Source organism: Plecotus auritus (genome assembly GCF_963455305.1).
Source record: "Plecotus auritus genome assembly, chromosome: 11".
Classification (NCBI taxonomy): domain Eukaryota; kingdom Metazoa; phylum Chordata; class Mammalia; order Chiroptera; family Vespertilionidae; genus Plecotus; species Plecotus auritus.
The window spans coordinates 13,316,864-13,344,018 of record NC_137777.1 but is presented as its reverse complement, the minus strand read 5'-3'; the positions used below and the strand labels follow the sequence as shown (position 1 = coordinate 13,344,018).

Here is a 27,155-nt window from a genome sequence, read left to right as displayed (position 1 = left end):
ATGGAATTAGAGAACATTATGCTAAGTGAAATAAGCCAGTCAATGAAAGAAAAATACCACATGATCCCACTCATTTGGGGATAATGAAAAACATTATAAACTGATGAACAAAAAGATAGTTACAGAGGCAGTAAAGCATCAAACAGACTGTCAAATTACAGTGGTAAGGTTAGGGAGAGGTGGGGGAAATAAGAGATCAACTGAAGGACTTATATGCATGTATATAAGAGTAACCAACGGATGCAAAACATTGGGGGGTGAGGGCATATATGGGAGTGGGGTGGGGGTCGGGGGCAATGATAAGATATGTACACATGTAATACCTTAATAAAAATTTGAAAAAAAAAAATAAATAAATATTTGGAGAAATATGGGGTTAACAATGCAAACAGAAACGAAGGCTTAGTTTGCTCTTACATATTTGTTGTTTTGTTACTGCTTACATTTGCAATTTATAAGGAAAGGAAAGGAGCTTTTTAAAGTCTGGTAAAAAGTGGTAGAAATTTTTGTTCTTAATTATTAGGCAATGCTTCCATATTAGAAAAAATAAGTTCCTCTTATTGCTTTAAATTGATAATCACAATTTATTTAATAATCATTTCATACTATGGATTTAAGTATTGCATTTTATCTTAGCAGACTGTAATATACAAGTAGTATAAAATGGGACATATATGTATTAGCAGGAAATAAAGGTGAACTAATAATCAGTTAATGCTTTTCACTTTTAAAAATGCATTTTAAAGAAATATATTTCTGTCAAACCTAAGTGGATGCCTTCATAGCCCAAAGAAATGTAATTTAACTCAGTTTTTTAACAAGTTATTAAAGGAAATGTATGATATAAATTAAAATGCATCTGAGTAAGTTCCAAATATACTTATTATTAAATATAAAGATGTTAGCTCTGGTACATAAGAAAATATTTACAACTGATAAAAAGCAGATTGTAGAATATACATGTTCTATGTATAAAAATAAGTAAAATATTTTATAGTCCAGACCCAGGGATCTTTTCTAAGCAAGGTTTTATCCATGCAACTGTATTACAATACCGTCTCACTAGTATTACTGGAACACATGCATGCATGGAAGAGATCTAACAATAATCTTGATTTAAAGCTCATACTGCCTTTTTAGGGCCTGTACATCTTCTAAAGTAAAATGTTTGTTTGGTGTGTCTGAGAGGTCATCAAAAAGCTGTTCAATTTGCTCCTTTTGGCCCTTGCTAATTAGGGCCAACATCATCTGAAAGAAGGAGAAAAATTATATTAGCATAAAACATTAACATGTCAAAGTTATAGAAAGCCTGTAAAATCAGTCTCTTCAATGAGGTACTCTGCCACTTACCTTAAACCTTTCTGCTTTACTCAGATATAAAAGATGCTGATATACCAATGAGGGATCTTTATCAATAAGTTCACTTTTCAGAGACTGAATGAGAAGGATAAATAGATCCCCTTCGAGTTTGTTACTCAGCAACGCTGGCAGATCTTTCGGTTCAGTGATGGCTAACAGATGTGCACAGGCTTCTTTATCTTTTCTAGCACTGACAGCGTTCATCACCTGCCCAAATTCATAGGCATTGTTGGGCTTGGTGATGGGCAGTTTCTCATAGTATTCTGGTGGCTCACGGCTGGTGTCCCCCTCAGAGGCAGGGCAGCCCGTGCAGACCTCCTCAGGGGTCCTTCCAAGCTCTTCATGGCCTTCATTCACCTTCACAAGGAAAAAAAATTACACCCTGACACAAACAGCCGCCACTGCGCACATCCCATGTACATTCATTAAAATGGGAAGGAACCGAAAAACTCAAGTACACTGTATTTAGCCAAGTTCTTACGTGAAAATGTGTAGTCTGTAATAAACCATAAAATCTACTTTTTGAGGAAGAGAAGTTTTAAGGTATTAGTATTCATTCATAAAAGCATTTTTTAATTTAAAATATTTTTAACATTGAAAAAAAACTTTATAAGAATATTTTATTGATTTTGAGAGAGAAAGAAAGGGAGAAGGAGAGAGAGAGAAACATCAATGTGAAGAGAGAGCAAAACATCGATCGGTTGCCTCTTGCACACCCCCTACTGGGGATCGGGCGTGCAACCCAGGCATGTGCTGGAATTGAACCAGTAACCTCCTAGTGCATGGGAAGCCACCCAACCAACTGAGCCACACTAGCCAGGGCTCTTTTTATAATTTCCCATGAATAAAGATGCTGTATAAAAGAAGACCTATAACTACTTTATCTCTTTTTCATAACTTTTACTTACGTCTTTACATTTAATAGAGAAGTAAACTTATTTTTCAATTCTCTTAAAAGAGTTTTCTTCCATCCTTAGAGGAAAAACACTTCCTAGCCTCTCACATTTTAGCTCCTTACTCTTAGTGGAAATGTAATATATTAGTATTCATGAATACACAGAAATTCATGATACATATTCTTCACTGAAGGCAAAGCAGAAAGCTATATAGCATAAGACACCGCGTTAATCTGAAATCAAAGGTAGTCCAAAAATCTCTGATGAGGCCAGTCTTAGAGTGATAAAAGGTCTGAAACAAACTGGAAAATATCTATGGCATGTGGCTTGCCAGGATCACTGAGACAAAATCAGTCCTGTCAGCATTTTCTGGGTCTGCCCTAAAGCAAAGCTCAGTGGCCTTAGGATCCCAGCGCAATCTGGAGTGGAAGCAATACAAAAAAAAACACAGGCCAGACAGGGAGGGAGTGGGGACAGGGGCAAAGAATGGAAGAACCTAATGCAGACTCCCAGTACCGTCCATGGACCAAACCAGGAGAAGACAGGCTATTACCACAGCACAGGAAAAGTTTGTCTTTACAATCGGTTTAAATTTCTTCATTGAGCATCAGAATAAAAAACACAAAATTTTTAAAAAATTGGTAGAACTCATAGGAATATGACTTTAGAATCCAAAATAAGATCCCCCAAAAAGTACTTTGAAAGATAATCAAATACAAATACCTCTTGAATCTCAATTTTCCTTCTCTCCTTTTCTTTGTTGAGTGATGCTGCCTGATCCTTCACATTAAGGAATCTGGTCACCTCTTCCAGTTCCATCTTGGCCTCAACAATACTTGAGTCTAGCCGGAGAACTTTATTGAGATCATTTAAACTATTCTGATAATCCTGAAAGTAGAAGGACAGAGGAAATCATTTTCACAGGTTAACAGGAGAAGGGCACAGATCAGCCTGGGGGAGGAAGAAGGATGCTAGGGAGTGCACAGTGGCGAAATGGGCTCCTGTTAGCACCATGATTAGAAAGCTGGGTCTTCAGGGTAACACTTGGGCTAAATTATTATAACCCATAAAACAGCAAGCATCTATAATAATAAAAGCGTAATATGCTAATTATACTGGACAGCCAAATGACCTTCCGGATGAAGCCGGGGCTGTGAGGGCCGAAGCAAGCCGCCATGACTGCGAGAGCTGGGCCCCTTGCACGAATTTTGTGCATTGGGCCTCTAGTCCTATATAATAAAAGCCTAATATGCAAATTGTCCCCTTGACCGGGTGTTCGACTGGGAGTTCAACTGGGGAGGGGGGAATGGAGCTGGGCGGCCAACCTCCCACAGCCCCTCCCCCCAGCTGGCCCGGCCCCACCCGTGCACAAATTTGTACACTGGGCCTTTAGTCCTCTATAAAAGACAGGACACAGAATCTGGAGTTAGAAGACTCAGGTAAAACTCTATCACCTTCAGTCCCTAACACACAGTGGACACATGTTGTTGGCTAAATAAGTAAAATAATGAACATCCTCATATTAGCACCTACTTGCAGTAAAACCTGAACAAGATACTAAACCTTCCTGAGCTTCAGTTTTTCTTATCATTAAAGTATGAGTAACAGGAGCTTTTCTATTGCAGTTTTCACAAGACTCTACTAAGTAATAAATGAATTAAAGTAATATATGAGTGGTTTAAACCTTTAAAGGGCTAAACAAATGTTAGCTGCTACCAGATTATCTTGTTCCATAAAATCCTTCAAAGTTTTACACTGTTCAAATAGGCTAGAGTTGACATTTATTCTCCCATAAAGAGTCAGACAATACATTGGAGAGGTCGAGGGGAAAGAAAAGAAATCTAAGCTTACAAAACACAGCATGGAATCTGGTAGTAGAGACATATGCCACAAAATCAGTCCACTATGACAGGCCACATTCCAGAACTACAGACTAGACCCATAGTTTTTTTATTGGTTGGTGCTTTCTAAATTTTTTTAATATATTTTTAATGATTTCAGAGAGGAAGGGAGAGGGAGAGAGAAACATCAATGATGACAGAGAATCATTGATTGGCTGCCTCCTGCATTTAAATTTGTGTGTGTGTGTGTTTTTAATCCTCAGCTGAGGTTAAGTGTATTGATTTTAGAAAGAGAGGAAGGGCGAGAGGGAGAGAAAGAGAGAGAGAGAGAGAGAGAAGCATCAATGTGAGAAACAGTGATTGGTTGCATCACATATGTGCCGTGACTGCACCCTGACCGGAGATCGAACTCACAACCTGGGTATGTGCCCTAACCAGGAATCAAACCTGCGACCTTTTGGTGTACAGAATGACGCTCCAACCAACTGAGCCACGCTGGCCAGGGAAACCTATGTTTTGATTAAACCAAAATTAATTCTGGGAGGAGGCGAAGAATCCCAATGATGTGCAACCTGAGTACTTATGACATATCCATCACAGCACACACAGGAGGCTAAGGCACAGGACAGATAAGCAGTGTTATGTGACCATCCTGAGGGACTAGCTGTAATGCCACATCCCTTCCCCCTTAGCCCAGCAACGCACCAGAACAAGAGTAATGGAGAGATGAGTTCAAAGGCATAACCTTAAATCTTCTCTAGTTTATCAAAAAGATAAGGTAAATTATTTACAAATTATAGCACATTATGTACTATTAGTAACAAATCTATGTACCACTATGTCACAACAACACAGTTGGAACTTGCTACCAACAAACCCAATGCCATTGTGTTTCCATCCTAAGTGTTCTAGTCAGGGACCACCCTGAAAGGCAGGGAAGTGGGGCAGCAGGGCAAGCCGGGGAGTAATATAGCCAGTTCTTACCATTCTCAGCTTTTTGCAAGTATTATTATTTACTCTCACAATAGCCCTATGAGTACTAACTTTTATTGTCGCCATGTTACAGATAAGGAAACTGAGGCACAATAAGATAATCTTGGGATGATCAAGGCAAGGGCCCGAGATGAATGGTAATACAGCTGTGGGGCTCAAGGAGGAGAGGCCTGAAAATAGAGATTTGTGAGCTACAAAAAGAAAGGCCACCACCACAAGCGTCAATACGAGTTTTTCTATCTATTCCAGAAAAATTGGTGCCTAAAGAGCAGTCTGTCTGGTTGAAGGGGACCTAAGAAGACAGGAAATACGCCTTGATAATGTCACAACAGAGGCAGGCAAGTGTGACAAGAGGGCAGGACAGCAGGGCGGTAGCATCAAGCAGGGAGGCAGTGGAAGACGAGGGGGCCAGTCTGCTGGCTCCACAGAGTGGTCAGGCAAGGTTTATTCGCCTGAGAGATGGCCATGGCCACAGCCGTGTGCCAGGAACTGGGAACAGGGTGGGAAAAAGAACAGCTGTTGTCTGGCCCTTGTGGAAACATACGTCTTAAGAAGGGAAACAAAAAAGAAAAAACAAGTAAGCCCAGCCCATGTGGCTCAGTGGTTAAATGTCAACCTATGAACCAGGAGGTCATGGTTTGATTCCCGGGCGGGGCACATGCCCAGGTTGTGGACTCAATCCCCAGTAGGGGGCGTGCAGGAGGCAGCCAATCGATGATTCTCTCATCATTGACATTTCTCTCTCTCTCGCTCTCCCTGAAATCAATTTTTTAAAAAAACGTATTTTTTTAAAAAGAAAATGTCATTAATGCAATTAAGAACACCAAAGGTTGAGATGGATACTAGGGAAGGGGAGGGGTCTCCCTTTGACCCAGCGGTCAGAGAACACAGGGCCTGATGGGAAGGCAGCCTGCAGGGCGGAGGGAAGGAGAAGGTTATACAAAGAGGGGAATGTGGCTCTGGCAGGAAGAGGACAGTAAAAGCTGCTGCTGATGTCACTGGGCCTTAAAAAAAGTGAAGTGCAATCACATGTGTTTATGATAACACTTACTATTAGTAGATGTGCTTAAACTAATATCAATAAAAACTGGATACTCCAGAAATTGTATTATGACGTAGACAAATTATCCCAACAATAGAAATTTTTTGATGTCTTGGTTCTGTAGCATCGCCAACTGGCTGTAAATTCCACAAGGCAGGCCCTGGGTCTCACTCCCCTCAACAGCCCCAAAGCCCAGCTCAGAAGCAGCACTCAGTAAGAGGAACAGATTGTTAGTCAACAGCAACACGTTGTTACCTTTTCTCGTGAAGAACAGCTGTACATTAAGGAAAGGTCTGTGTTTTTCAGAACTGGCACACAGAGAAATGAAAGCCCGCGGGGAGAGAGACAGGAGATCCGGGCAGCAGTGTCCCGAGAGCTCGGGGGCACCTGTCACGGTGGCCCTTGTGCCACTCCCTCATCCCAGCCCCTGAGGAAGCGGGTCCAGGTGTGAGCGACACATTTAGAAACTGCCGCAGCCTGTGCAGAGCTTGAAACAAACTCCCTTGGCACAAAGCTCTGATGACAGGGCACACAAATCAAGCCGTAAGGAGTCAAACCAGAAAAACGAGCTGCCGGCCTCCTAATTTAGGGGAATAGGATTACTCAAACTTGGGATTGTCTTTCTACATCATAATACAATTTCTGGAATTTGCTCCAGGAAGTATGAAATTCTGGTCTTTCATCAGGTACATCTTCTTGACTGCAGTCAGTGGGGTAAACAAGTTCCGAGTCAGGCAGCCAGAATGAGGTCAAGCTGCTGAAGAGTTTGCACATATGCAAACTCGTGCATCACGCAGATCTACCCTCATGCACCCAAATCCACTGAGCTCAATAAAAGTTGAGTTAATTTTGAAGAGACCACTTTAATTCATGGTGCCACACACCACCTAGAAAACCTTTAGTGAGGCCTACAAATGAGTGTTGCTGACAAAATAAAAGGGGGGAGGGTGTCTGGGTCACGCAGGCAAGTGTGGAGCTCCGGGCTGGTGACTGCATCACGAGCTGGGAGGGTGGCGCATCCAGCTCCATTCAGACAGAGGCCCCTGCGCTCAGGACCCTCCTAGATCCCACCCTATGCACCAGCTCTTTATGTGGCTACAACTGTAATCATATATATATATTGATTGATTGATTTCAGAGAGGAAGGGAGAGGGAGAGAGAGATAGAAACGTCAACGATGAGAGAGAATCACTGATTGGCTGCCTCCTGCACACTCCCCCCCCACTGGGGGTGGCGCTCACAACCTGGGCATGTGCCCAACTAATCTATAGCAGCAGCTATTAGATAAATGGGATGGGGTGGGAGGGGGGAGATTACAGACAATGGGCAAAAGGAACTTTCTGGAGAGATGAAAATGTTCTCTACCTTAACTGAGGCACTGGCTACATGGGAACATACATTATTCAGATCAATAGCCAAATTAAGAAAACAGTCCCATTTATAATTGCATCAAAAAGAATAAAATACCTAGGAATGAATTTAATGAAGGAGATGAAAGCCCTGTATTCTGAAAATTCCAAGATACTGATAGAAAGATACTCTGGACTCGGATTAAAGACTTGAATGTAAGACTTGGGACCATAACACTAGAATAAAACACAGGCAGTAAGCTTCTTGACTTTGGTGTTGGTGTTGATTTTTTGGATTTGACACCAGAACCAAAGGCAATAAAGGCAAACATAAACAAGTGGAACTACATGAAACTCAAAAGCTTCTGCACAGCAAAAGAAAGCCATTAATAAAAAGACAACCTACTGAGCGGGAAAAAATATTTGCAAATCATATATGTGATAAGGGATTAATATCCAAAATAGATTTAAAAAAAAACTCATACAACTCAATAGCAAAATAACAAACGGAGCCCTTGTGCACTGTTGATGGAATGTGAACTGGTGCAGTACGAAGTTTCCTCAAAATCAAAAATACTACTTGTGGGTATATATCCAAAGGAAACAAAGCCACTAATTCTAAAAGATACCCCACCGCCATGTTCACTGCAGCGTTATTTACGACAGCCAACAACTGGAAACAACTAAGTGCCCCCCGATGAGAGAAGGGATAAAGAAAACGTGGTGTACACACACTGGGATATTTTCAGCCATAAAAAAAGAAGGCTATCCTGACATTTGCAACAACATGGACCTTGCGGGCATTATGCCAAGTGAAATAAGTCATACAGAGAAAGACAATTACCGTATGACCTCACTACTATTGGAACAAACAAACACACAAACACACCTGAACTAATACATGGAACAGATTGGTGGTTGCCAGAGGTGAGGTGAGGGGTGGAGAATAAGCACTGTGGGTGAAGGTGGTCAAAAGGTACACAAACTTCAGATTGTAAAATAAATGATTCCTGAGGGTGTACTGTACAGTATGGTGACTGTAGTTAATAACACTGTAGTATATATCTGATAGTGCTAAGAGAATAGATCTTAAAAGTTCTTATCACAAGAAAAAGATTTGTAACAATGTGTGGTGATGGACAGTACAGTGATCATTTTGCTATATGTACATACCATTATGTTGTACGCATGAAATTACTCTATGTCAATTTAAAAAAAAATGCTGAGAAAGAAATCCAAGATCTGCACATTTACAATGTGTGAATTTCACTGGATTAGACCTTAATCAAATTAACTATTAAAAATGCCATTTCATGCCCTAACCCAGGCATCCTCAAACTACGGCCCGTGGGCCACATGCGGCCCGCCGAGGACATTTATCCGGCCCGCCGGGTGCCGCTGCCTGTCCTGCTTAGCAGCCGACTCGTCCCGGGCCCACAGTGCACATAGGAATTTGTTCATAGTTTTTTTTTAAACTATAGTCCGGCCCTCCAACGGTCTGAGGGACAGTGAACTGGCCCCCTGTTTAAAAAGTTTGAGGACCCCTGCACCGGTCTGGCTCAGTGGATAGAGCGTCGGCCTGCGGACTGAGGGGTCCCAGGTTCGATTCCAGTCAAGGGCATGTACCTTGGTTGCAGGCACATCCCCAGTGGGGGGTGTGCAGGAGGCAGCTGATCGATGTTTCTCTCTCATCAATGTTTCTAACTCTCTATCCCTCTCCCTTCCTCTCTGTAAAAAATCAATAAAATATATATATTTTTTTAAAAAGCCATTTCAGCCCTAGCTGGTTTAGCTCAATGGACAGAGTGTCAGCCTACAGACTGAAAGGTCCTGGGTTCGATTCGGTCAGGGGCACATATCTCAGTTGCAGGCTCCTCTCTGGTTTGGGCCCTGGTCAAGGCTGGTGCAGGAGGTAACCAATCAATGTGTTTCTCTCACATCGATATTTCTCTCCGTCTTCCCTCTCTCTTCCACTCTCTCTAAAAAATCAATGAAAAAATATCCTCAGGTGAGGATTAAAATAATAAACAAATAAATAAAAAATAAAATAAAATAAAAAGATGACCAGCAGAAAGCATAATAGGCCAGGGTTAGTATATAAAAAAAAAAAGCCATTTCAGAAAATGTCATTTTGTTCTGTATCGTCTGATTTTCCCTTGTGATGTTATTTTAGACAAACATGAACATTCATTCAAGTTTTCCGTGCAGAAGAACCAGCATAAACAAAAGCAGCCCTGGCCAGGTAACTCAGCTGGTTAGAGCATCATCCCAGTACACCAAGGTTGCAGGTTCAATCCCGCATCATGCAGGAAGCAACCAATGGAAGCATAAATGAGTGGAAAAGCACAGTCAGGGTTTCTCTCTCTTTCTCAAATCAACAACAACGAAAATATTCAAAGACCAAAACAAAAATAACCCCCAAAGCATAATCATACAATACTTTCCTTGAAAGTGTGATTCTCCTAAAGAATGCCACTCGATAGTCCCATACTAACCACCAGTCAGTGAAGACCCAAATCACCAGGAGCTTCCCAATTTCCGGTATGTCTCTACATCTTTCCTTCTGACACCTTCCTCCCACCCCAGACAACTCCAATCCCTTGCTGGAGAAATCCAATGGCATTGCTGGTGGCCTGGAGTAGGTCAGTACAAAAAACACATTCCTGTCCTTTAAGTAGACTTTTCATAGCTAACAACACTCCTTAGAAAATCAGGAAATAAATAATCATTTTTGAGCTGGAAGGAGCCTTAGAAATTATCTAGCTCCTCATTATAATCAGGAGAAAGCCGAGGCCTATGCCAAGGTTTCAGGACTGGTTAGTATAGAAGTAGGATTAAATCCCAGGATACGCCGAAACCGGTTTGGCTCAGTGGATAGAGCATCGGCCTGCGGACTGAAAGGTCCCGGGTTCGATTCCGGTCAAGGGCATGTACCTTGGTTGCGGGCACATCCCCAGTGGGAGGTGTGCAGGAGGCAGCTGATCGATGTTTCTCTCTCATCGATGTTTCTAGCTCTCTGTCCCTCTCCCTTCCTCTCTGTGAAATATCAATAAAATATATTTAAAAAAAAAAAAATCCCAGGATAATCTCACTCCCATTCCTCGATCCCATTCCGAGATTGATGTTCATGAAAACGACCTGATTTGTTCGGAGCTGAACTTTATATATTGAAATGAAGAGACCCTCACCTTGAGTCCTTTATGAGCAAGAGCTCGCCTATAGCACGCTTTTACGTTCCCGTTATCTATCCGAAGCGCCTGATCGCAGTCCTGCTTTGCCTCTTCAAACTGGCACAGCTTCAAGTAACAGAGAGCCCTGGTGTAACAATGGAACTCAGTATTAGGAAAGGGAAAGACAATATACCGAAAATTTGACTGCTAAGAAAAATCAGAAAATAGCTCATTAATTATGTATCTATATACCACAGCTGTCTCTCAATTAAAACCTAATCCTTAAGTACAATCATGGAATTTTCTTGCAACACGTGTAATTACGGCACTGGGAATACAACTGCAAATAAAATACAGCCCCAGCCCTCAAGGAAGGGACAATTAGAACAAGCAAACATGCCTGGTTGGTGTGGCTCAGTTGGTTGAGCATCTCATGCACCAGGAGGTTGCCGGTTTGATTCCTGGCCAGGGCGCATGCCTGGGTTGCAGGCTCCATCCCTGGTAGGAGGCGTGCAGGAGGTAGCCCATTAGTGATTCTCTCTCATTGATGTTTCTCTCTTTCCCTCTCCCTTCCTCTCTCTCTCTCTCCCTAAAACCAATAAAAGCATATTTTTAAAAAATAAAATAAAAGCGAACACAATAAAATCTGTAAAGAGTGCTCTGGGGGGACACAGCTGAGAATCTCATCAGGTCTGTGGGGCGGAGGAGAGGGCAAGAGCCGCCAGAAAAGACTCCCCCGGAGAAGAGACGTTTAAATCGAAGCCCAGAGTATGAAGTGACAATTATCCAAAGCAAAGGCCCTGGGGTGAGAGTTAAGATGTAGGGAGAGGAGGCCAAGGGCCAGCATGTGCGTTTTTATTTTTTAGAGAGAAGAGCGAGAGGGAGAGAGAGAAACATTGATGTGAAAGAGAAACATCGATTGATTGCCTCCCATATGCAAACAGACCAGGGATCGAACCCGACACCTGGATATGTGCCCTGACCAGGATTTGAACTGGTGACCCTTTGGTGCATGGGCTGATACTCAACTAACTGAGCCACTCCGCCTAGGGCAGTATCTGGAACACATCCCATGTTCCTAATGGGGTAAGTGCCAGATGGCTGTAGTGTAGGGATGAGACTGGGAGAGTGGGCAGGCCAGATCACAAGGGGCCTTGTAAATTGTGCCAGGGAAGCTGAGCTTTCTCCCGAACTTAATGGGTTTTTAAATAGGGGCTGACATGTTCACCATGTTTAGAAAGATCCGTCTAGCTGCCACCTGGAGGAAGAGAAAGGAGGGAACAAGACTGCAGGCACACCGTGAAGGTGTTGCAGACAAAAGGCAGAAACAGTGGGTCACAAAGGGAGGCATTAGTCAGGGGGGATAACCCATCAGGAGCGCAGAGGGAAAGGGAGCGCGCAGGTCCGAAACTCAGGGACAGAGTTAGAGGCCATAATTGGAAGGTGGTTAAATGGACTGCGGAGAGAACGAAATGGCCAGAGAGCATAGAGGATGGAAAAGGATCTACACCTTTAGGACCCCAAGAATGCCAGAGGGAGAAGAGGAGAGGCAGGCAACGGAGCCGTCTGCACTGCTGCCGAAGGAAGAGGGCTGCCCCAGGAAACCGAGCAGCCACTAACACCGAGGCTGAGCAGAAGGGCAGAAAAATACCTGGTGGAGTTAGTGACAAATTTTTGGCAAAAAGGTTACCGAGAGAGGAAAAGATACAAAAACAAAGCAGGGAGAAGTTCAGTTAAAAGAATTAATCTGAAATGGCTAGAAAGCTCACGCTAAGAGTCCCTGTTCTTTAGGAACTATACCTTATTTTTCCTTGTCACCCCAGATTCCACCTACTCCCTGAAATTCCCCAGATCACCACAGTCTAGGTCCGTGGTCGGCAAACTGCGGCGCATGAGCCACATGCGGCTCTTTGGCCCCTTGAGTGTGGCTCTTCCACAAAATACCACGGCCTGGGCGAGTCTGTTTTGAAGAAGTGGCGTTAGAAGAAGTTTAAAAAATTTGGCTCTCAAAAGAAATTTCAATTGTTGTACTGTTGATATTTGGCTCTGTTGACTAATGAGTTTGCCGACCACTGGTCTAGGTGGCAAACTTATCTTATACCATAATGTGGTGAAGATGGCACCTGAGCAGCATTCTAGAACAATCTGCCCATTCCTACCGCGCACTAAAGATGCTGACCCCTTCCCTTAGCACTTCAAGAGAAGAAGGGCACTTACGACACTAATTCGAGAGTTGTCCTAGTCCCACCACGGAGGACAACACTCAGGCCTGTAGCTGCAGCAAGGCCGCAGCCAGGAGGGGTCAGAGCACCCGTCCCAGCCGGAACGCCAGCCTGTGCGTAACTCAGGCCACATCAGACCTCCCAGCCCACCACACCTCATGTGTGCCATCTCTCCAGAACTCCTATCCCCCCCACCCCTGCCACCTCTTAGACTATTTGCTACATAAATGATCAGAACCATGGAGGAAAACTTTGATAATTAGTCTGTCTATATTTTTAAAGAAAACATATTAACATAAGAAATATATAAAGTTACAAAGGACTTGCCTGTTTGTATAAATGGCACATTCCTTATTGTTAATCTGCAAGCATTCACTGTATTTACTAAGTGCATCTTTATAGTTTTTGTCCTTTACATATTGATTTCCTTCTTCTTTAAGGGTTTTAAACTTTTTTTCATCTATGGAACCCAAAAAATAAAAACAGAGGAAATGTTTATAGAAGCACCTCTACAAAATCTTCAGTGCAGCTGTAAGGAAATCGATTGCAAATCAACTTGCCCCCTTACCATGCGGAGCTAGAGTCTAAATGGAACAAAACTGCATACAAATTAGGAAGATAAATTGGCTATAAGTAGAAGTGATTACACAATTATGACACTTCTTTAAAATTGGAAAACATGTAACATACAAGTGCTTCTGTCGTCTTTATCCACATTGGCGTGCCTTTCTCGGAGACAGGACTACCTCGTGCTGCCCTTTTCTGACTTCCCGGTGAGGCTCTCCCGTGGCTGGCCCTACCCTCCGCCCTTCCTTGTTGCACTGAGCCCAGCTTTAACCAAAGTGCCTTCCAAAATAAAAATAAAGACCTAGTGTGTCATTACATGACTATTTCGTGGAGAATGGATAAACCAACCAACCCACTAAAGCGTGAAGTAGACATCTGTCCAGTACCCTAAAGTTCCTTGGGGAAGTCACACCTCCTCCACTCTTTACTCCTGTGGCTTAAAGCAACCCCTACCCTAGCCCTATCTTCTGGGGTAATCTTTAAGGTTTTTTTAATCAACACATTATATTCCCTTGGCCAAAACAATCTAACTGGCCAGGGTTGGACCTATGAGAGTCAATGAGCTGCAATATGATGGTTGTGGCAGCATCCGACAAGGTAATTCTTGTTCTTTCCTGTGGAATGAGGTGAGAGGAGGAGCTATGCTGCCATCCTATGAGACAACGGAGGAGGCTATCTGAGAACGGGGCCTCGAGAAAGGCCGAGAGAGGCTGAAGGAGAATGAGTCCTAAATCCAGCTTCCCTGCAGCTACCCACCTGTGGACTTCTCCACCATAGGAGCCAAAAACAACCTGTTTTGGGGTTTTTTTTTTGTTTGTTTCTTTTTTTGCTTCAAGCTATTAAGAGTTGGGTTTTGGCCCTAACCGGTTTGGCTCAGTGGATAGAGCGTCGGCCTGCGGACTGAAGGGTCCCAGGTTCGATTGCGGTCAAGGGCATGTACCATGGTTGCGGGCACATCCCCAGTAGGGGGTGTGCAGGAGGCAGCTGATGGTTGTTTCTCTCTCATCGATGTTTCTAGCTCTCTATCCCTCTCCCTTCCTCTCTGTAAAAAATCAGTAAAATATATTTTTAAAAAAAGAGTTGGGTTTTGTTATCTGCGATCAGTGTCCCAAATATTATCATTAGCTGTTGTCTTGCAGTGATCACGCTGACTGCCTGCGCAGGATCCATTTCTCCCCGCTCTGAGGGTCCCTCGCAGCTACCATCTTCTCTTGTTCAGCCCGTGTGTTCAGGAGAAACTGACCCTAGGCCTAAGCCAACCAGCGCATAGCATTTCTTCATCACAGAGACCAGCTCAGGAATGAGCACATGACCCATTAGAATAAGCAGCAACATGCCAAAACCGGTTTGGCTCAGTGGATAGAGCGTCAGCCTGCGGACTGAAAGGTCCCGGGTTCGATTCCGGTCAAGGGCATGTAACTTGGTTGCGGGCACATCCCCGGTGGGAGGTGTGCAGGAGGCAGCTGGTCGATGTTTCTCTCTCATCGATGTTTCTGACTATCTATCACTCTTCCTTCCTCTCTGTAAAAAATCAATAAAATATATTTAAAAAAAAAAAAAAAAAGAATAAGCAGCAACAGTGCCCAGCTGGTGTGGCTCAGTGGTTGAACCAAGAGGTTGCTGGTTCAATTCCTGGTCAGGTCACATGCCCAGGTTGTGGGGTCTATCCCCAGTAGGGGGCGTGTAGGAGGCAGCCTATTGATGATGTTTCTATCCCATGTGTGTTTCTATCTCTCTACCCCTCTCACTTCCTCTCTCTCTAAAGATCAATAAAAACATATATATTTTTTAAAAAGTAGAAACAGAATTCGAGCCCACAGAACAACAGGATAAAAAAGCTACGACTTTGGGGCAACGTATTTCCTCATTCTTAAATGAATGCCGCCAGAAGCAATGGTGTTTCTCTCCCTTTGGACACTGGTATGTACAGACACGAAGCCTAAAGTGCTGTGGTTCCAGTGTTTCCGGCCGAAGCCTGGACCGTGATGAGCTGCCCATGATTTCAGAGCCCACCTGGGCCCTTTCAGTTACTTGAGCCAAAACCATTCCTTATCATTTTCTGTTACTTACAACCAAAGTTTTCTAACACCAAGTGTTAACATTTTAAGTGTTAAATCTATGTAGTAACTTTACCTGTGAAAAACTTTATATAAATCAATAAAAATCCTTAACCTACAATCTAAAATATACCTTTAAATTTTGTGATCTAAAAATCTTGATAGGTGTATTGAATTTATAGCATAAACTTGAATGTAAACGATAATCTTATTTGTCCCTCTGTATAAATGGCATAAAGTATTAAGGTCTCATTTTCTTATTTCAAATAACAGGATATTTTTAACGTTTCAAGTTTCAAAGGGGTCAAATGACACTCCCCTGAACGCTGGTATATATAAGCTCTAAAAGAAAATAGCACAGTATTTTCCCCCCTCAATTTGCTAAAAACCTTTCCTCCAGCTTTTCTTCCAACAAGGTTTGTAAGCCCTTCGTATCCTTTCTCATTAATAATCAGTACACCAGGAGCCCTAGCCGGTTTGGCTCAGTGGATAGAGCGTCGGCCTGGGGACTGAAGGGTCCCGGGTTCGATTCCGGTCAGGGGCATGTACCTTGGTTGCGGGCCTCCAGTGGGGAGTGTGCAGGAGGCAGCTGATGGTTGTTTCTCTCTCATCGATGTTTCTAACTCTCTATCCCTCTCCCTTCCACTCTGTGAAAAATCAATAAAATATATTTTAAAAAATAATAATCAGTACACCAGGAACAGAAAGAGCTGAGTATACGTGTCCTTATGATTAGCTATGGCATATCCACATTATGGTTAGTATATGTCCTTTGTAAATTATAGTCACCCTTCATTGAGCAAATGCTTTGGGCCAGGCCCCATTAGTAATGGACTCCAGAAAAGGAGAGATCTCTGTGATTTCCCTGGGACTGCTGAGTCATCTAAAAGCCTTGGCGGATGGTCCCTGCATCTTCTTTCAAGGCCGTGAAAGATGAAGGCCTGACACTAGCCACTGGGACATCACGGCTTTGGAACTTCAGGGTTCCTGCAAGATGAAGTTCATCCAGGGAACACGAAGAGTTCCTAAGCGGGCAGGAGAAGTGAGACCTCAACTAGCTTTACAGCAGAAGGCAAGAGCGCAGTCCCATTTATTCAGCGCTGCACAAAGCAATGAGGCAGCTACTGCGGCAATGCAGATACGTTCACAGCTATGACATAAGGCAGAAGGAAGTATCCGCTCGATACTTATGTAGTCGGGTGTTGTTTATTTCAAACACATCGACCTTAATGGTGTCACAGAGAACCACAGGCTACTTAACTCTTTTCCTTCTTACTGTTAATACAATGCTGACTTACTCTTTATTGAGGCTACTGTAATCTTAGTCAGCACGTGCTAAGTATTTTATATGCGCATCTCCACTTATTCCTAAGAGCAACTCCGTGAGGTCGTGGCTCACAGTAACCCTATCATACACACTAGGACCCTGGAGGCGTGAAGCGAGTTCTTAAGACTCCTAGTTAGAAAGAGAGTAAACGGGGCCTTAATCCCAGGTCTGACGCCTAAATTTATGCTCTTATCCTGCTGCCCTACGGTGAAGTGCACAGGGCTCAAAATAACCCCTGAAAGAAGTGCATACAGACTTCCCCTACCTGTGCTGTCCGGTTGGTGAGGACTGCAGGAATCTCCCACTTGGTCTGGGGGTGTCTCTGCTGCGGGCTGCCACGCTCGCAACTGTGCAGAAGTGGGCACGGAAGGTATGGGTGACAGCTTCTCCCGCCAGCGTGGTCCATCCAGATCCATTAAAATTCTTGTTATTCTAAAAAGAACACGGGTTTTCTTTATTGATCCTGCACTTTGCTTTTTATATGACCAAAGGTCACGTCAAGAGTTAAGATTTACACCCTGGCCAGTGTTGCTCAGTGGCTGGAGTATCGACCCATGCACCAGAGAGTCATGGGTTCGATTCCCGGTCCAAGAGCACATACCTGTGTTGTGGGTTCGCTCCCCGCCCCAGGTTAGGGTGTGAGTGGGAGGCAACCAGTCAATGTGCCTCTCTCAAATCTGTGTTCCTCTCTCCTCTCCTCCCTCCCTCCCTTCCACTCTTTCTGAAAAGCAATTGAAAAAAAATAACCCAGGGTGAGGATTAACAAAAACAAAACAAAGAAAGAAGTAAGATTTACAAATGCTATGCATTTGTGTACTTCCCTGTCCATAGAAACTCTTCAAAGGGACTTTGAAAAGTTGCCAAAAACTATGTAACTTTATTTTACTTTTTTTCTTTTTAATCCTCACCCGAGGATATTTTCCATTGATTTTTAGAAAAAGTGGAAGAGAGAGGGAAAGACAGAGAGAAATATTGATGTGAGAGAAACAAATCGATCGGTTGCCTCCTGCATGAGCCCAGACCAGGGCCCAGGCCGGGGAGGAGCCTGCAACCAAGTTATGCACCCTTGACCGGAATTGAACCCGGGACCCTTCAGTCCTCAGGCTGATGCTCTATACACTAAGCCAAACCAGGCTAGGGCCCCAAAATTATGTAACTTTAGATTCTTTTTTATAAAAAAAAAAAAATTAAGACATCTGCAATTTGTTTAAAAATTAACATGCAATAACATTTTAATTTTTAAAAAGGTGAACTATAAAAACGAAATTGAGGAAGCCTAGAAGAAATGTCCCACATAACAAGTAATATGACTACTAAATTGATAATGTGTTATTCCTGAGAATACTCAGAAGCACTAGGGAATTTCTATGCCCAAACTGTAAAGACAGGGTTACGAGACTGGGCTGCCCTGGCGGGATACTCAGAGAGTCATTCCAAGATCACGGATTCAATCCCTAGTCAGGGCACATACTAGATTCAACCAATGACCCGGCTGGTGTGGGTATCAGCCTGTGAACCAAGAGGAGCCTGGTCCAGTTCCCATTCAGGGCACATGCCCGGGTTGTGAACTCAGTAGGGGATGTGCAGGAGGCAGCAGCTGATCCATGTCTCTCTCTCACCGATGTTTCTATCTCTCTATCCCTCTCCCTTCCTCTCTCAAACCAATCAATAAAAAATAAATAAATAAATAAATAAACAAATAAAGCAAGCCTGGGCTAAAATTGTCATGTGGAATATTGCTTTTTCTTAAAATATTTACCTGCAATTAAAATACTCTTACCTTGTCTTGTTTTCATCTCTAAAATAACTTGCTTTTTTTGTTCTTATATGCATAAATAATAAAGAGTAGGATACTGGAGTCTATGAGGGTCCTTGTATTAATGACATTTACTAACAGCCATCATGAAATTCCGATTAACATCCCCGATTACCACTCTCATCATTTTTAACATACAAAATATCGTACTTTTATTTAAAAACAAAATAGAATTATGTCTTTGGAATGAATCTGGTTTTAAAAGGGTGCTCCTCAAGACGGAAGGTTAGCTAGTAATTAGTAGACTGCATTCAAGTTAGTTAACTCGGTAGCGCTTTTTTGTGTGAAAAATTTTGTATTTACAGAGACAAATAGCGTACACACCATTTCCCAGTTTTTTAAACTGAAATTTCAATAGTGTTCTTTGGCTATTGATAACCAAATATATATTTTGGTGTAAAAAATAAATTTGAAAAAGAATGTATAACCACCCACAACTGCAAAAGAAAAAGAAGCTTTAGAAAATAAGAATTTTCAAGCAAAACTTGTATTACCAGCAGGGAGGAAGGAAGAAGCAGCGGGAAAGAGATGATGTGTTGCCAGGGAGTAAGTAAGTATATGCAGGGACTTTTACATGTAAGATTCCTGGAGAGGAAGAGAGGAATGTGGTTAATGGAAGACAGAAACAAAATAAGCACAAATGCTTCCATAAATAAAAAAACTGCTGTTGCTTAGAAGGAAAAGCAAGCATAAATATGGGGTTCATGGAAAAGAACGGTGAAAATTTTAAACGGGATATTTTACAGAAAAGCATATATGGTAATACCAGACAAAGCCTCCTCATTTTATTTAATGATATACCAGCAAGAACCATTCAATTATAAAAATAAATGAGTCTTAAAAGTTAATTTGTAGCCCTAGCTGGTTTGGCTGGGTGGACAGAGCGTAGGCCTGCGGACTAAAGAGTCCCAGGTTCGATTCCGGTCAAGGCCACATGCCCAGGTTGTGGGCTCGATCCCCGGTAGGAGCCATGCAGGAGGCAGCTGATCAATGATTCTCTCTCATCACTGATGTTTCTATCTCTCTCTCCCTCTCCCCTCCTCGCTGAAATCAATAAAAATATATTTTTTAAAAAGTTAATTTGTATAAAAGGGCCTTCTTGCGCACATCTAAAAAGTATAATGCAATCCTCAAAAAATTAAACAGAATTACCGTATCACCCAGCAATTGGACTCATAGGTATACAACAAAAGGAGCTAAAAACAGGTACGCAATCAAAAACTTGTACTTGAATATTCATAGCAGCACTTTTCACAATAGCGAAAAGTGGAAACAACCCAAATGTCCATGGGTGGATGAATGGATAAACAGATGTAACATATCTGTGCCATGGAATATTACTCAGCCATAAAAAGGAAGTACCGATATATGCTACACATGGATGAACCTTAAAAACATTTCCCAAGTGAAAGAAGGCAAACACAAAGGGTGCATATCCTATGATTCCATTTATATGAACTATCCACGGAGCCAGGAAGGAAATTAGTGTTTGTTAGGGGATGTGAGAAGGGAGAATGAGAATGAGAATGAGGAGTTTCCCTTTGGGGTGATGAAATGCTTTAAACTAGATAGAGAGAGCACAACGTTGCGAATATACTAGAAAAGTCCCTAAATTACATTCTTTAAAATAGTCACTAAATTACATACTTTAAAATAGTTAATTTTACGTTATGTGACTTGTACTTTGTTTTAAAAAACATAATGCAGAAGGCTCAGAAATGTGAGTCATCAGTCTCTCAGACACATTTCTCCCTTCAGACCATTCAGCCTATCATCCCTAAAACCCTCCCCGGCAGGCCCCTCCTCTCTGTCAGATACTTCAGGTGCCTTCCTGCTTTGTTTCACAGGAACCGCTGACTCTGGGAGAAGCTCCTGCTTTCCCTGACTATTTTGGAGACTCGCAGGGAGAGCCCCAAGCAGCACGGGCGTGAAACTATGCCCTCTCTGCTGGAGAATGCATTCACTTAACACCTTTTCACTGAGGATATCTACTGTGCAAGGTCCTGGAACTACAAAGATGGATAAAACACAAGTCCTGACCTCAAGGAACTCCTAGCAGGGTGAGAGCAAACATATTTTTCGAGAAGGGAGGGACGGAGCATTTGCACACCATGTGGAAGCTGGGGGCTAAGAGGCACAGTGTCCTGGGGGCACTGAGGCAGGAAGCCTGGAGCGCATACATGGTGTGGGGAGAGAGATGAGTAGATCAGGGAAAGCCATTTCCTCCAGGAAGCAAGTCCCCTCCTAAAGGAGGAGATGGAATTAACCAGCAATAAAAAGGGCGAAAGGGTGTCAGGAGCGTACAAGGAGGCAGCACTGACCAGCAGTGAGGCGGCTCTGCAGCAGGGCAAACGGCTTGGAGAGCTCCCAGGGGACACTCCTGAGTGTACAGCTCGGGAGGAAGGAGGCTGTGAATGCCCAAGGTCTGGTCCCGGTCCAGTCTAGATCCAGTAACCCATATACATCCCGTTCCTCCAGCCAGACAGGCATCAGTCAGGGTCCACGTGACCAGAGCGCAAGCTCCAGGAATACAGATCTTTCCAACAGTTTTCTCCAAAGTACAGTAGACCATGTGGGGAGGTAAGGCATGATTTAAAAAATGAATTAATCCAAACATGCCATTCTCATTTTCTACAATTTTGCTCAAGGCCGCCTCATACATCAATGTGAGAGAGACACATCGACTGTTGCCTCCCACACGCACCCTGACTAGGGCCAGGGGTCCAGCCTGCACGTACATGCCCTTGACCAGAATTGATCTACGGACCCTTCAGTCCGTAGGCCAACGCTCTATCCACTGAGCCAAACGGGCTAGACCTTGATGGCTTTTTTATACACCAATAATGACCTCTCAGAAAGAGACACACACACACACAAAAAAAATCCCATTTACCATTGCAACCAAAAAAAGTCAGATGCCTAGGAATAAACTTAACCAAGGAAGTAAAAGTCCTGTATTCAGAAAACCATAGGACACTGAAAAAAGAAATAAAGAAAGATACAAACAAGTGGAAGCATGTACTGAGTTCATGTATTAGACGTAATTCCACACTACCCAAAGCAATCTATAGATTCAACACAATCCCTATTGTAATCAAAACAGTCTGGCATCATAGATCAATGGAACAGAACAAAGAGCACAGCAATCAACCAGAGCCATTACGGTCAATTAATACTTGACATTGGAGGCAAGAGCACACAATGGAGTAAAGGCAGTCTCTTCAGTAAGTGGTGCTGGGAAAGCTGGCCAAGCACATCCCAAAAGAAAGAAACTAGACCACCAAGTTACACACACACAAGAATCAACTCAAAATGGATGAGGGACTTAAATGTAAGTCACGAAGCCGTAAGAATAATAGAAGAAAACACAGGCAGTAAACTCTGACATGTCACGTAGCAGAATTTTCACCCGTCTCCCAGGGCAGGAGAAACAAACAAACAAAACAAACAATCGGGACTACATCAAACTAAAAAGCTTTTGCACAGCAAAAGAAACCATCATCAAAATGAAAAGGGAGCCCACTGCATGGGAGAACATATTTGCCAATGATACATCTAATAAAGGTTTAATTTCCAAAATATACAGAGAACTCAACAAAAGGAAGATAAACAATCCAATAAAAAAAAATTGGCAAAGGACCTGAGTAGATACTTCTCCAAAGAGGACATACAGATGGCCAAGAGATATATGAAAAAACGCTCAGTCATCAGAAAAAATGCAAATTAATATCACCTCACACCTGCCAGAATGGTTACTATTAAGAAATCAACAAACAAGTGCTGGTAAGATGTGGAGAAAAGGGAACCCCCGTGCACTGCTGGTGGGAATGCAGACTGGTGCAGCCACTGTGGAGAACAGGATGGAGTTTCCTCAAAAAATTAAAAATAGAACTACCTTTTGACCTAGCAATTCCACTTATAGGAATTACATCCCAAGAAATCAGAAACACCAATCAGAAAGAATATATGCACCCCTGTGTTCATAGAAGCGTTATTTACAATAGCTAAGATCTGGAAACAGCCCAAGTGCCCCTCAGTATGTGAGTGGATAAAAAAGCTGTGGTACAGGCCAGGCCAATGTGCTCAATGGTTAGAGTACTGGCCCACAAACCAAGGGGTTAGAGGTTCGATTCCAGGTACCTGGGTTGCAGGTTCGAATCCTGCCCTGGTCGGGGCAAGTGCAGGAGGCAACCAATCAGTCTGTCTCTTTCACAGCAATGTTTCTCTCTCTCTTCCCCTTCTTCCTCCCTCCCGTCCACTCTCTGAAAAATCAATGGAAAAAATATCCTCGAGTGAGGATTAACAAAACAAAAAAAAGCTGTGGAACATTTACACAATGAAATACTATGCAGCTATAAAAAGAGTTTTTACCCTTTGGACAACAGGATGGACCTAGAGATTATTATGCTAAGCAAAAGAAGCCAGCCATCACATTATCTCATTTATAAGTCAGATAACATCAAGCATCTCATTTATATGTGGAATCTAATGAACAAAATACACTGACAGACAAAACAGACTCGGAGGCATGGATGCATGGAACACACTGAGAGATCTCAGAGGAAGGGGAGGGCCGGGGACGAGAGATTAACCAAAGAACTTACATGCACAGCCCAGGGACACAGACAATAGGGGTGCAGCCTGGGGTGTGGCAGGGGCTGAGAGGAGGGTGGGAAAGGAGTGGGGGAGATGAGGGGACATCTGTAATACAGTTCTGTTAACAACAACAACAAAAACTAGAAAAAAAATAGAATATTCACTGAATAGTAATAAACGGACCAGGAAACAAATATAAAGGTATCAGAGGCCCTGGCTGGGGTGGATCAGTTGGTTGGAGCATCATCCCATACACCAAAACGTGGTGGGTCCAATTCCCAGTCGGGGCACATACCCAGGTTTCAGGTTCAATACCCAGGTCGGTCGAGGTGCATGTGGGAGGCAACCTATCAACGTTTCTCTCTCACATTGGTCGTTTCTCTTTCTCTCGCTCTCTTCCTCTCTCTAAAATTAATTTTTAAATTGCTAAAAAAAAAGTTTAAAGGTATTCGAGGACGACTCAGAATGTATTATGGGCTACTTAGAAATTAAGTTGGAAAGAGAATCATTTGGTTTGGATGGAGGGAAAGGCAGCCATCATTCATGCAAAGTCAGTCACGGAGAACACGAGTATGCTTTGACACCATTCTTGAAGGAGGGAAAGGAAAAAAAACCTCATTCCATTATAAAACATCTAACCCTCAGATCATGTTACCTGTTAATACTGTCATTTGCTATCTGGATTCCGCAGTCTATTTGCAACACTGTTTTGTAATCCACATAAGCTTTCTGATACTTCTCTAAAGTTTCATAGGCCATTGCTCGTCGAAGAAGAGGTTTAACTGAGAATGGATGAAGTTCCAGAGCCCTAAAGGAGACAAAAATATTACATGTCATTTGTTCTGAAAGTTACTCTTTAACTTAGACTAACTGAATGTACACTGCGGTACTGGACTGAATACACACCTACCTGGCATTTCATCTTCAGGACCTGGCAACATTCCAGAAAGGCAAACCCTGAGTAGCAGAGCAATCAAATCTGTGGTCACTTCCTTTCTTTTAAACCAGGACCAAAGCCCTTTGGCATTCATTTGCTCTTCCCCCACGGAAACTGAGCTCCCTGGCAGCACGCAGTGAGCCTCACCCGCCTCTACACCTCTTTCTACGTCCTCCCCTGCCCTCACCCCACCATACCCTCACCCTTACCCCACCCTCCCCCTCCCCTACACCCTAACAGAGCCCATCATGGCACCAGGCACAGAGTAGGCTTTCAACAGATTGTATTGAAGGATTAAAAGGGAACTTTTTATTTGCACCTATGTATTTAATAAGGCACCTTGGCACAAAACCACAAAAACGTGCACTGCTTTTTGAAAATTAGCTCTCTAAAACGTAATACAGTTTTTTATTATTCACCTGCTTCTAAAGGGCCTCAAAAACAGACCGGAGGTAATCAAGGAGGCATACAATTACTTATATTTTTTAATATAGTTTTATTGATTTCAGAGAGGAAGGGAAAAGGAGAGAGTTAGAAACATCAATGATGAGAGAGAATCATTGACCGGCTATCTACTGCACGCCCCACATTGGGGATCAAGCCCGAAACCCAGGCATGTGCCCCGACCCAGGACTGAATCTTGACCTTCTGGTTCATAGGTTGATGCTCAACCACCAAGCCGCACAGCCAGGCATACAATGACTTCTTTAAGCCAGGAATTTTAATCTTGGACTTGTCTATGAAGTATTTTCACTATCACTAGCGATGTATTTCAAGGTTATATCCCTTGGTTTTGTTTGAAGTAACTGTTTAAAGCTATTTCACTACTTAACTAGTTCATTATATTCTGAAATAGAGCATACAATCAAGATTGTATTGCCCGTCTGGTGTGACTGAGTGTTTGAGCATGGACCAATAAACCAGGAGGTCACAGTTCAATTCCTGGTCAGGGCACATGCCCTGATTGCGGGCTTGATCCCCAGTAGGGGGCGTGCAGGAGGCAGCCAATCAATGATTCTCTCTCATCATTGATGTGTCTATCTTTCTATCCCTCTCTCTTCCTTTCTGATATAAATAAAAATATATTTTAGAAAAAAACAACAACAACAAAAATGAGTTTGAGAATCAATGCTTTGGAGTAAAGTCACCCATGCCCCTTATGCTGGAGGTCAGTACTGACCAACAGAGCTGGATTCCTGGGCCCAGAAGACAATGTTTATCTAAGGACTCCTTACCTAAGCACCACCCACCTCCTTCCCCAGCAGGCCGGCTGTCCCTTCAGACAAACCTCCATTCTAGCCTCCCTGGACACCATGGCTGGAGTCCCATCTTTCACCTCCTCTTGGGTCTACAATGAAACACAAGTTTTAACAAGAAAATGCCTGCCACCTTAAACAATCTCACTTAAGGACAACGTGAGTCCACTGTTTTTACAGTAGCCTTGTCTGTACAGGTACTGGGTTTTAAAATAAAGAGTCCTAAGTTTCACTCACTGTAGGGAATACCTAAGACAAGTCTGAAGGGTAATGTATTAGCAACAGTCACCTAAGTGGGAAGGGTTGAAGGGAAACAAAGTTTTTGACACCCAAAAACCTGTGCCTTTTGAGCTCAGCCAGAGTGGTTCAGTTGACTGAGCATTGTCCTATGAAAGGTTGCCAGTTTGATTCCTGATCAGGGCGCATACCTGGGTTGCAGGTTCGATTGTTCAGGGCACATACTGAAAGCAACAGATGTCTGTCTGTCTCTCTCCCCCTTTCTTCCTCTCTCTAAGCATGTCCTGGTGGGGAAGGGAGGAGGAGGAAGCCTGGCCGGTGTCGCTCAGTGGTTGAGCATCTATCCATGAACCAGGAGGTCATGGTTTGATTCCTGATCAGGGCACATGGCCAGGTTTCAGCTTGATCCCCAGTGGGGGGCATGTAGGAGACAGCCGAATTGATGATTCTCTCTCATCACTGATGTTTCTCTCTCTCTCTCCCTCTCTAAAATCAATAAAACCATATTAAAAAAAGAAGAAATTGTGCCTTTTGGGATACTGATTTTTAAACTGGCTATTAAGAAACAAAAGAATCAGAAATGAACCTTTGATCTTTCTCTCCTTTCCTGCCCAAGAGATTCAGATAGAAAAACCTGCTCCAGGAAAGAAATCTTACCCATATTCACCTTGGCCTAATTGGAATTAAGTATGGTCAGCAGAAAGGCCTCAAACAGGGGCCTGTTTACTAGAAGCGCCCCCCATCTCATTGTTTCTGGGTTGTCCAGCAAATCTTTACCTGCCATGCGTGTTCCCCTCCTTTCTTTGTCAAAAACAACGTATATACCAAATTTTAACTCACTCTTTGGAATTTTCATGCTTATGAATTCCCCGTGCACATGTATTAAAATTTGATTTTCTCCTGTTACTCTTCCTCTGTTACTCTGATTATGAGCCCAGCTAGAACTTAGAAGGTGGAAGGAAAAGTATTATTATTATTTTAGCCCTCTCACAGGTTCTTGGCTGCAAATCGCAGTGCGCCTCATGTTCTGCAGATTCACGTGGTCTTGTTGGTTAGTTATGGGCAGTGGTAAATGTTTAACATCCAGCTCTCCTGCAGGAAAAAAGCCCAGGTTTATGGCATTTGCCAATTTTCATGGTATTAGTACTGCGCCATGGCAGACTTTGAGCTACCCACATGACTTCGACCAATTCACAAATTCCTGAAAATGTAACAATTAGCTAATGTGAACTAGCACAATAGTGGATGAGGTCTAAAGTCAGGCCAGACTGAATATAAATATTTTTTTATATATTTTATTGATTTTTTACAGAGAGGAAGGGAGAGGGATAGAGTGTTAGAAACATCGATGAGAGAGAAACATCCATCAGCCGCCTCCTGCACACCCCCTACTGGGGATGTGCCCGCAACCAAGGTACATGTCCTTGACTGGAATCGAACCTGGGACCCTTCAGTCCGCAGGCTGACGCTCTATCCACTGAGCCAAACTG

The 27,155-nt window shown here is 43.0% G+C and overlaps 1 protein-coding gene across 1 annotated transcript in view; it reads right to left on the bottom strand.

Moving 5' to 3' along the window:
* Nucleotides 1-348: 348 nt before the first annotated feature.
* The window catches only part of SPAG1 (sperm associated antigen 1), a gene marked incomplete at its 5' end in the record, with an annotated part of 48,794 nt that continues 21,987 nt past the window's right edge, over nucleotides 349-27,155 (bottom strand). Inside the window, 7 exons of the mRNA XM_080646232.1 lie at nucleotides 349-1,248; nucleotides 1,351-1,716; nucleotides 2,979-3,143; nucleotides 10,669-10,795; nucleotides 13,200-13,332; nucleotides 17,089-17,255; nucleotides 23,891-24,043. Coding sequence (XP_080502358.1) covers nucleotides 1,117-1,248; nucleotides 1,351-1,716; nucleotides 2,979-3,143; nucleotides 10,669-10,795; nucleotides 13,200-13,332; nucleotides 17,089-17,255; nucleotides 23,891-24,043 — 1,243 coding nt within the window. The 3' untranslated portion in view covers nucleotides 349-1,116. The remainder of the gene's footprint in view (nucleotides 1,249-1,350; nucleotides 1,717-2,978; nucleotides 3,144-10,668; nucleotides 10,796-13,199; nucleotides 13,333-17,088; nucleotides 17,256-23,890; nucleotides 24,044-27,155) is intronic.